This window comes from Gopherus evgoodei, chromosome 3 (genome assembly GCF_007399415.2).
Source record: "Gopherus evgoodei ecotype Sinaloan lineage chromosome 3, rGopEvg1_v1.p, whole genome shotgun sequence".
Lineage (NCBI taxonomy): Eukaryota > Metazoa > Chordata > Testudines > Testudinidae > Gopherus > Gopherus evgoodei.
Window position 1 is genome coordinate 39,648,422 of NC_044324.1, and position 9,884 is coordinate 39,658,305.

General features: G+C 45.1%; 1 protein-coding gene across 1 annotated transcript; it reads right to left on the reverse strand.

Moving 5' to 3' along the window:
- Positions 1–775: 775 nt before the first annotated feature.
- RRM2 (ribonucleotide reductase regulatory subunit M2) lies at positions 776–9,603 on the reverse strand. The gene is made up of 10 exons (XM_030558440.1): positions 9,455–9,603; positions 9,286–9,363; positions 8,428–8,583; positions 7,530–7,646; positions 6,599–6,732; positions 4,445–4,539; positions 3,570–3,703; positions 3,046–3,150; positions 2,129–2,242; positions 776–1,639 (listed from the first exon to the last, which is right to left on the reverse strand). Exons 1-10 carry the CDS (start codon positions 9,545–9,547, stop codon positions 1,487–1,489), a joined length of 1,179 nt encoding a protein of 392 aa, XP_030414300.1. The 5' UTR covers positions 9,548–9,603; the 3' UTR covers positions 776–1,486.
- Positions 9,604–9,884: the final 281 nt, after the last annotated feature.

Sequence of the window (9,884 nt, forward strand, 5' to 3'; positions counted from 1 at the left end):
TGTCCAACTGCAGCTTTGACTACTCAGTGAGCTCCAGTTTGGATAAGTAGGAGCAAATAGAAGATTCAGATTCATCTTAGTTTAAATTTAAAGCATCACTGCATCCATTAGTTGCCAGATGCCAAGCCTTAGACATAAGCAGTGGGTTTGGCTTTTTAGCACCTGGATGGCCAGCCATTTATGACCATAGTTCATGGGTCAGCAACCTATCATAAGCTGTGTGCCAAGTCTTCATTTATTCACTCTAATTTAATGTTTCACATGTGCATCATACATTAATGTTTTTACAAGGTCTCTTTCTAAAAGTCTATAATATATAACTAAACTATTGTTGAATATAGAGTAAAATAAGATTTTTAAAATGCTTAAGAAGCTTCATTTAAAATGCAGAGCCCCCTAGACCCGTGGCCAGGACTCTGGCATTGAGTGCCACTGAAAAATCAGCTTGCGTGCTGCCTTGGGCATGTGTGCCATAGGTTGCCTACCCCTGCCATAGTCCTTTTGTTTTGCAGGCTACCTTGAACAAAAGATGTTTTTATAGATTAATGCCACTTCAAGGGAGCTGTTCACAGTTTTGCTCTTCTAAGTGGTGTATCTAGTGAAGAGTGTTGCCTGTGATGGAACTCTGAAATTTGAGCTACTAAAAACAGACAAAAACTCTATGAAATACTACTTCCTAAAATAAAGAAAGCTTTGATTTCATACAGAGGCCAACAGCATAACAATGTTTTTCCACAGTATTAGAACACTGAGCTTTTAATAAGCTTCTCAGCTTCCATACAGTTTGTATTCCTACACTTCGCCAGAAGTTTTACAGATCTGTCAGGATCACCAGCAGGTCTGACTCAAAAAGTTATCATTTTAAGTTACATACAAGTAAATAAGCATAAAAACAAAAAAAGGATAACATGCAATGCTGTGTCTAAAATTTAGAATTAACTCAAGCTTCAATATTCATGCTGCCAAGAATACAAGTCAGAGTTCTTTATTTTAATATTAAAGTGCCAGGTTTATGTACAAACTATCACAAATAGTAAAAAGTAAACTTAAAACCTGCTTAGAAGCAGTGAGGTCATGTAGCTTTCCCTCCAGTATCCAAGAGCCAAATCTGTCAAATCTCATTTAAAACATCATTTCTCAAGCACTTCCAGCTTTGTTATAGAAATTCCAGAAGCTAGTGATCTGTGTACAACCTCCCTGTTGCAAGGGAGGGCATCAGATCACTTCAAGAATTGAGGATTTTTCCAGGAAATGATTTTATAATATAAGTTACTCCATCTAAGCATTCTATGAATTAACACCATTGGCAATATCTAATGAAAGAATTTTACTGCTGTAGCTATACTAGCCTCCTCAAAACAGTACCATACCCCACACTGTTCAAGAGTGAGATTTTAGTATAATCAAGTCACAATGTGAATTAATATTGAAAGCAATGTTTCATTCGAACAGCATGTGCCTCATATCTTAAGTGGTCTCAGTTCATTTAAAAGTCTGCATCCAAAGTGAAAGAGTTATCTGTGGGTTTTGACATTACTCCCATCTTTTGGTATTCTCCTACTCGCTTCTCAAAGAAGTTAGTCTTGCCTTCCAGTGAGATATTCTCCATAAAGTCAAACGGATTCTCTGCTTTGAATATCTGAAAAACAAGACTTCTAATCACAAATGGGTTTTCACATCTGGGAGTGGAATGAAAAAGAATCAACTGGGAAGTGAGGACTAGGAATGGGAAAGCCAGTTTAAGTTTACTTAATGCAAAGTAATTCAGTTTGCTATCTGGCATGTGAAACTCCTCCCACTCCCATGTCTTGGATGCTTCACTTCTGTATGCCTTTTCATCTGCTGTTCTTCTAGAGGCAGAAGCACAGTGTTTCTTGCAGTGCTCTCTTTCCATCACACTGCTTATTTGACTGTCAATATGAATCATATAGGTCTCCATCCAGGACAGATTACATTAAGATTAGTGGAAATGACCAACTGGCTGGAGGGATCTTGGCTATTGGTCAGGAGCTGAAGACTGTCACATTACATAAAATGGAGGCAGCCATTTTACATATTCAAGATTCATAGGAAATATCAAATGAATACAACCCCTTTTCCTAGGGAAGACACTGCTTAGAAATCTTACCTTGCTAAATCCCAGCTCCAGCATAAGTCGGTCTGCTACAAACTCAATGTACTGTTTCATTAAAGTGCAATTCATGCCAATCAGCTTTACAGGTAGCGCCTCTGTCAAGAATTCCTGCAGGTATGAAGGGAGGTTAGTACAGAAGGCCTCAGCATACAAACATTTTGTTATAAGGGGGGAGTGGTTCCCAAACTGTCATCTGCGGACCACTGATTCACATGGTCCGCAGATAGTTCCTCTAAAAGGTTGTGCGTGGGCAGCCACACACAAGAGAATGAAGGGCTACCCACCTAATTAGTGGTGCCATGCATGCATGGCTCTGCTAATTAGGTGCCTGGACCCTGGAGAAGGCACACATGTAAGGTGAGGTAGTTGCCTTGGAAGGGTGCGGGGGGGGTGGATGTTGATAGGGAGTAGGTGGGAGAGGGCAGAGGGGTGAGAAGAGGGGTTGGGAAGAATTTGGGACATGCAGGACTGCGGTGGCTAGAGGCAACTTTCCCCAGTTCCAGGGCTGCAGCTGCGAGGGAGAGGGAGAGGGAGAGGGCCCTCCTTCCCAACCTCAGATCTTCCACAGCAGGGGAAAGAGGGCACATTCATTGGATTAGAAAGGTAAGACTATGGCTATTAAAATCAGAGTTGTGCTTTTATTTGTAGAACAAAATGGTTAATCAAGTTAGTGTTTTTTTGTTTTTTTAAATATAGCACTTTTAGCCAAAGCACTTTACAATAGTTGGCTAACAGTACAAACATTTGGAAAGCTCATTAAGTGGTCCACTGAGACCCTCAATTTTTTTCCCCCATGGACCACCTGAAATTTGAGAACCATTGATCTAGAACAGTTTCATGGCCTGATAGTTCTCTGCTTTTTAAGCTAAAATGTGAGCATTTACAACCCAAAACAAGGAACACCTGATTACCTGCTCTATCCTGACAGCATTGGTAATGACTTCTCTTACTCTTTCCTCAGATGGTTTGTGAATCAAGTGCTTGAACATTAGGCAGGCAAAGTCGCAGTGCAAACCCTGAAAAGGTGAATGTGTAGATATTATTTCAGGAACATTGATTAGGAGTGCCACCTCTTAAAATCAGAGGCACATTTGAAGAGCCCATGAACCAGATACCATCTTAGTACTCAAAGCCCAGGATGATTTTCCCTGGAGAAAAATGGATCACTTTGTAGTTTCTGCCTTGGCTTTTGAATAGAGAGGCAAAGTGCACAATTCAACAGGCAGCCTTCTTACTAGACTTTCCCCTCCAGTCACCACCATAATGGTTTTTTCATTCACTGCCTCAATTCAAGTCTTATTTATTCCCAAGGTATTGTTTACCCATTTAATTTAGCACCAGACAATTCATAGGAATTATAAGTGGTTGTCTTGAAACACAAGGTCACTTGTACCTTGTGGTGCACTGTAATAGGAGTGTTACAAGGTTCTCTTACCTCATCCCTGCTGATGAGTTCATTAGAAAAAGTGAGTCCAGGCATTAACCCTCTCTTCTTCAACCAAAAGATGGATGCAAAAGAGCCAGAGAAGAAGATTCCTTCCACTGCTGCAAAAGCCACTACACGTTCTCCTGTCAGGAAAGTTTAGTGTAAGTTTTGCACTGAAGCGAATGTTTACCTAACCTTAAAATTCAAAGCATACTGAGTTTTCCATTCATGAGATTCGTGACTAGGAAATATTGCTGCCTAAGTGAATTAGTCTCTCTGGGACTGAAACTACAGCCTTGTCATCACTACAAAAAGCAAGTGTTAAATAACCCATGTGCAAGGCTGTAGGAAAATAGGCCAGGATTTCTGACACCTCTTTTCTGGTGTAGCCATGGCCCAAAATGTTATGGTACACTAAAACTCTGATCAATTATTTGAGTCTGTTTTGACATCCTGCAAGTCAGAACCCAGATTGGTCTGAGAACATATGACAAGACCTTGAGCAAAGATTTAATACTCAAGGGATAATGGGAATTTCAATTGCCTTCCACCTGCCAAGTGAGGCAATCAAGAGTCCATAAAGCAGATGAAATATTTATCCTTCAACAGGAGCATAGCTCCTTAGGAAGAAAAAGCTATATATGCTTCAAAGCAGGTACAGGAAAAAAATATATTGCCAACTAGACACATTTGTCACAAGGGACCAGTTGGAATTAAAAATGCCAGCAGAGCAAAGGGGAACCTCTTCAAAAGGGAGAATAATAATTTGCTTTATCTGAGACTACAATCTTCTTCCAGAAATAAGGTGAATAATCACCCTTCACTCTTGCTAGGAAAGGAAACATTTAGCATCCAGTAAGTGCAGAGTTCAGAAATGCACTCACCAAATGTTGCTTGTTTGTCCCCAATCCACTGCATGGCCCAGTCAGCCTTCTTTTTAACACATGGCAGTGTTTCAATGGCATTGAAAAGAAATTCCCTGGAAAGCATATAATACATTATAGGCAGAAGAAGTCAATACAGCAACAGTAGGTATTTGCAACTAGCTGTCATAACAGGTTTGTCTCATTGATTAACCTGAATTATCTGCAACTACCAGCAGATTTTGAAACCAGTACTTACAAACTTGGTTACATTAGGGATTTTGGCACCTGCTACACAGGTGCCAAAATCCCAGCATAGACATGCTGCATCTGTGCAATTTATCCCCATGTCAGCCCTCCATTGCTGTTCTAGGATTCTAGTGCATCAACCCCTGTTGTAGTCTCAAGTGTACTCAGCCTTTCAAATATTTTGGTTCACAAACAGCATGCATCAAAGTCTTATGATAAGCATTCTAAGAAACTGTAGAACTAATTCATAAACCCATTTTCACATACCTAATTCTGAAATCATCTTTCAGACTCACTGATATGTTTACTTCAACCCAAGGGTAGGGTTTAGTTTTGGTTTTTGAAGTTGGCAGTTTTAGCACTAGTGTTTTAATAACTCAAAGGCAAAGTTTTAAAGCATCTAGCTTTGTGTATATGTAGCTGTCAGAAATGAGCATGGTTTACTACATTACAAAAGACTAGTTAAGAAATGGTTGTGACTTGCTGACAATGGTAATGCATAATTTTTCAGTTTAACCACACAGCAAGTGTAGACCACCATTAAATGGGAAGATGTACCCTGAAATCTCAGGTATAAAATTCAGTGCAAGTCAAAAAGATACAAGCTGTAATGGTTCCCATAGAAACTGTTCTAGGTCACTTAACTCATCAACTAGCCAACACAAGGGCCTCTTGTATTACAGTGTAGTCTAGTTTTAAGTATCTATGTAGATTGACTATGCCACCCTTCATATATTTGATTTCATCCCCTCATTTATCACTTATTGAAGTTAAATCTGCTTTGCTTTTAATCTCAAAGTCCAGCCTCTGCTATAGTTTTTGTTGCACCTTACTATTCTGTAATATATAGGGCCCTACCAAATTCATGGTCCATTCTGGTAAATTTCTTAGCCAGAGGGTTTTAAAATTGGTCAATTTCACAATTTCAGTTGTTCATATCTGAGATTTCAGTGTTGTAACCCTGGGGGTCCAGATCCAAAATGGGATCATGGGGAGGCTTGCAAAGTTGTTGTAGTGGGGTCCCAAGATTGCCACCCTCACTTTGGGCTCTGAAGGCAGCACCCTCCCACCTTCCTGTAGTTAGAGGATGTTCTTGGAGATGGAAGTGGGTAGGATCTTCCCCATGCTGCTGGGAGCACCCCAGCCAGGGGCTCCTACCTGCTAGTCCATACCAGGAACAGATTAACACAGGGGCCCCTCCAGGACAAGTGGGAGTCCATGTTGCTCCAGCTGGAACAGTGGAGGAGGCCCCCAATCCCTAGCTGCAGGGGGCAAAAGCCATGAGCCCAGGCTACCCCGCCCCAGCTGCAGCCACCAGGAGTGGAAGCCCCATGGGAGGAGGAACACCTAGGCTGGGCATTGGAACCATGGCAGGAGCCATGGAGCGGGGAGCACTGATGCTAAGAATGCCCCAGCTGCAGCGGCCAGGAGCAAAAGTCCCCAGCCCGGCAGAAGCCGCTGTGGGAAAAAGATCCAAGCTCAGCACCTGAACCTAGAGTTGCAGCAGAAGCAGGCGGTGCAAAGCCCAAACCCCAGCTTCTGGGCTGCTGCAAGTGCAGAAGTGAGGGTGTACCACCCTCATTTCTGCACTGCCTCTGGAGATGGGTCTCATCTCACCATGCAGGGGAAGGACAACTCCTGTCCTGTCCCTCCCCAGCATGGCTGGGCTAGCAGCTAGGAGCCCCAAGCGCCTATCATGAGGGGAGATCAAATTTCACAGGAGAAGGCTGATTTCATGGTCTGTGACATGTTTTTCACAGACATGAAATTGGTAGGGCACTATGCCTGCAGAGTTGTTCTCTGCAGTCTAATTTGAATTCTCAAGTCATTTCTGTATTGTTTTCAAATTAAGACAGAAGTATCACTATTAGATTCCACCATGACTTTCTTTACAGCAACTTGAACATTTCATTATGTGATACGAACCTCTGTTTTGGATCTTTAATGTAAGTATCTATGAGCAGACTGTACATTTCTGAATGTATGTTTTCCATAGCAATCTGGAAGCCATAGAAACAGCGCGCTTCTGTTACTTGTACTTCTTGGCTGAATCGCTCCACCTAGAGGAGAAACCAGATGATTGTTGCAGATAGCATTACCCACTTAATATGTTGCAGTTTTTTGCTATTAAACCCACAAGTATCTCCAGTTTTGCTCTACACCCCTATGGTCTGACAGATGTTTTCCTGTTCAAAAGCTATGCCTGGTGTAGGGCATTAGAATAACAGCCTCCTCCTTAGTGCCAGGAATCTTAGGTTCTGGCTTGATCTCATCTTAACTCCTTAAGTATTTGAGCATAAGGTAACACTGTACTTCCCCACTCCCACCTCTGCTTTATCCAGGGCAAGAAAATGAAACATTGACAGAACTATAGTAATATTTTGCACTCCTGCAGCTCATAAAGGATTTTAAAGCACAGGACAAATGTTACTTCAGTCTCAGCTGCCCTATAAGATAGGCAAATACCTCCACCATTTTATAGCTGAAGCAGCAAACAAGACTGTGGAATTGATTCATCCCACTCTCACCCCCCACCCCAAGAAAGTGCAGTCACATCAGAGCCAGGTCACCAGATTCCCAAATCAGGTATTCTTACTACAAAACCCCCCCTCTTTCCTCCCAACAAGAAAAGCTGAGTTTCTGAAAAAGTCCACAAGAGTCCTATTTTACAGAGCAATCCCTGTTTTACTAAGTGCAATTTTCCACCCTTTGCCTCACCAAAAAATGGATTACAGATTTAATAGGTTTTAGAGCAGAAGTAGCTCAGCAGGTGAATATCTCATTAATGTGAGTTTTATTTGGGCAGCTTTGTTAGCTGAATGCTTTCCACTTTAGGATTGCTCTTCTGTGCGCTTACCAAATTCTCATTTACAATGCCATCACTTGCTGCAAAGAAGGCCAAGACATGTGAAATGAAGTATTTCTCCTCAGGCTTAAGGGACTCCCAGTGTTGAATGTCTTTGGAAAGATCAACCTGAACAACAAAAGCAGACACTTACAATTTTATTGTGGTACTAAAGAATGCATTTCTAGATAAGATATTTAGAGCCATGTTATAATGTGTATTAAACATCCCCTCTTAGTGCTCTGTGAGCTAAAGTACCACAGCAATAAATGAAGTTTAATAGGTTCCTAGAACCATGGAAAGCTGTGCATGGTTTATGTCACTTTTTTCAATGCTATTTAATAATACATTAGATATAAATTAATCTTTTTAAGGCAACAGTACAATTAATACACAAGCAGTCACTGCTGGCTCTTGCCAAACTTAAGCCATGTCAACACTAGAAAGTTAGGGTGGTTTAACTACATTGGCCAGAATTGCAAAAAAAATCCACAACCCTGCCCAGCATAGGCCAGCCTAAGCCCCCATGACAGCACTACCTCAAGGAAGAATTCTTCCATGGACCTAGCTAACGGCCCTCTGAGAGGTGGTTTATCTACACTAACAAGAACCACCCCACCCTCGGGTGCAAGTAGTTCTACACCAAAGCACTAGAACAGCACAGTTTCAAGCGATGTCCCAAAGAGCTTATAGTCAAAGGGTACATGGACCATCTTTATTGTGTTTGTACAGCACCTAGTACAACAGGGTCCTGATTCATTACTGAGGTCCCTAGGTTTTATTGCAACATAAAGAAGTTACCGCTACTGGGAAAACATGCTCCCTTATGAGCTGGACTGAGCTGCTAATGTCAGGCAGATGTGTCCACTGAAGCAACCAGAGCAGGGATAGACTCATGGGAGCCCCTCACCTCTTCAGCTGTCCAGAAGGAGGCCTCTGCTTTCTTGTACATCTGCCAGATATCATGGTACTGGATGGGGAATATGACAAACCGGTGTGGATTCTCCCGTAGGAGTGGCTCATCTTCCAGATTGCTAGGAGCTTGTATCGCTGCTTTGGGTTTCAGCTAAAGGAGGCACAATGGAAAACTTGAATTCAACATCCCCAGTACTGGAGATATCTCATCCCAAGGATGGGATGAGGGTGGGAAAGAGAAGAGGGAGGAAGAAAAGGAAGGAAGTGCCCGAGGAGGAGCAGGAAAAAAAAAGCCACAGAATTCCTGAGGATGGCGAGCCCAAAGAGGGCATGGGGGGGAAGGATGGCGAGCCCAAAGAGGGCATGGGGGGGAAGGATGGCGAGCCCAAAGAGGGCATGGGGGTCCCCCGGGGGGAGGAGAGCAAGGGGGTCCCTTCAACCTAAGGAGGGAAGATGACAAGCCCAAAGACGGTGAGGCGAGTCCCCCCGGGGGGGAAGGGGGAGAGGATGGCGAACCCAAAGACGGCGAGCCCCCCCCGAACCTAAGGGATGGCGAGCCCAAGGATGACGAGCCCCCCAACCCCCGAACCTAAGGGAGGGGGGAAGGATGACGAGGCCCCACCCGCCCCAAGGGGGGGATGACGAGCCCAAAGAGGGCGAGGATGGATGGAGCCGCCCGCGCGCCGGCGGACAGGAGTATTTGGCGCCAAGACAAAAAGCTGCAGGACGCGCCACCTGCAGCCGCCCAGCTCAGCCCGCGCACTCAGCCATGTCACCGGCCCCGGCGGCCCCCCGCCATACCCAGCCCGGCTGGCCGCCCACTCTCCTTCCACCCCCACCACCCCAGACTCACCGGCTTCGCGTCCGCCTCCTGGAAGATCTTCCGGGCGGTCTTGGTGGCCAGGACCCGCGTGGCGCTGGTGGCGGGGGGCTGTGGAGACACAGACGGCGGCGGGTGACAGGAGCCGGCAGGGGCCGGGCGCCGCGCCGGGAGCTGGGGTGGGGGTGGCGGGGATACTCACCGTGTTCTCCTTGTCGGTCAGGACCAGGTTCTTCATGGGCGACAGGCGGGGCTGCTCGTTGCGGACGGAGAACGGGGCCCGGGCGGGGATCATGGCGGCGATGGCAGGGACACGGCGACGGAGGCTCCGGCTCTGACAGGCAGGGGCGATGGTCGAGCTGCGGCGCTCCAGGGGACACTTTATATTCCCTTCGAACTTGGCGCCAGAACGCCAGGCTGCCCAATCACAGCACCGGGCACCACGCCAATCCCGAACGGCGCCGCCCCCGCTGCGCTCCCATTGGCCAGGGACCTGGCCGCGCCAAGCTCCCCATTGTCACAAACGCGGGAGTCGCCGAAAATTCCGACCGCTCGGCGCTTCCATTGGCCAGAGCCTCGCCACCACGCCCCTCGGCCTCACACAAGTTGGAATCGGCCTAAATTCCCGGCAC

Excerpts from the sequence above, each read along its gene's own strand:
- RRM2 (XM_030558440.1), bottom strand. The coding sequence starts at position 9,547 with ATGATCCCCGCCCGGGCCCCGTTCTCCGTCCGCAACGAGCAGCCCCGC. Across the intron at positions 2,243-3,045 it reads ATGCTGTCAGGATAGAGCAG|GAATTCTTGACAGAGGCGCT; the intron begins GTAATCAGGTGT and ends TCATACCTGCAG. Across the intron at positions 1,640-2,128 it reads TGGAGCTGGGATTTAGCAAG|ATATTCAAAGCAGAGAATCC; the intron begins GTAAGATTTCTA and ends CTTGTTTTTCAG.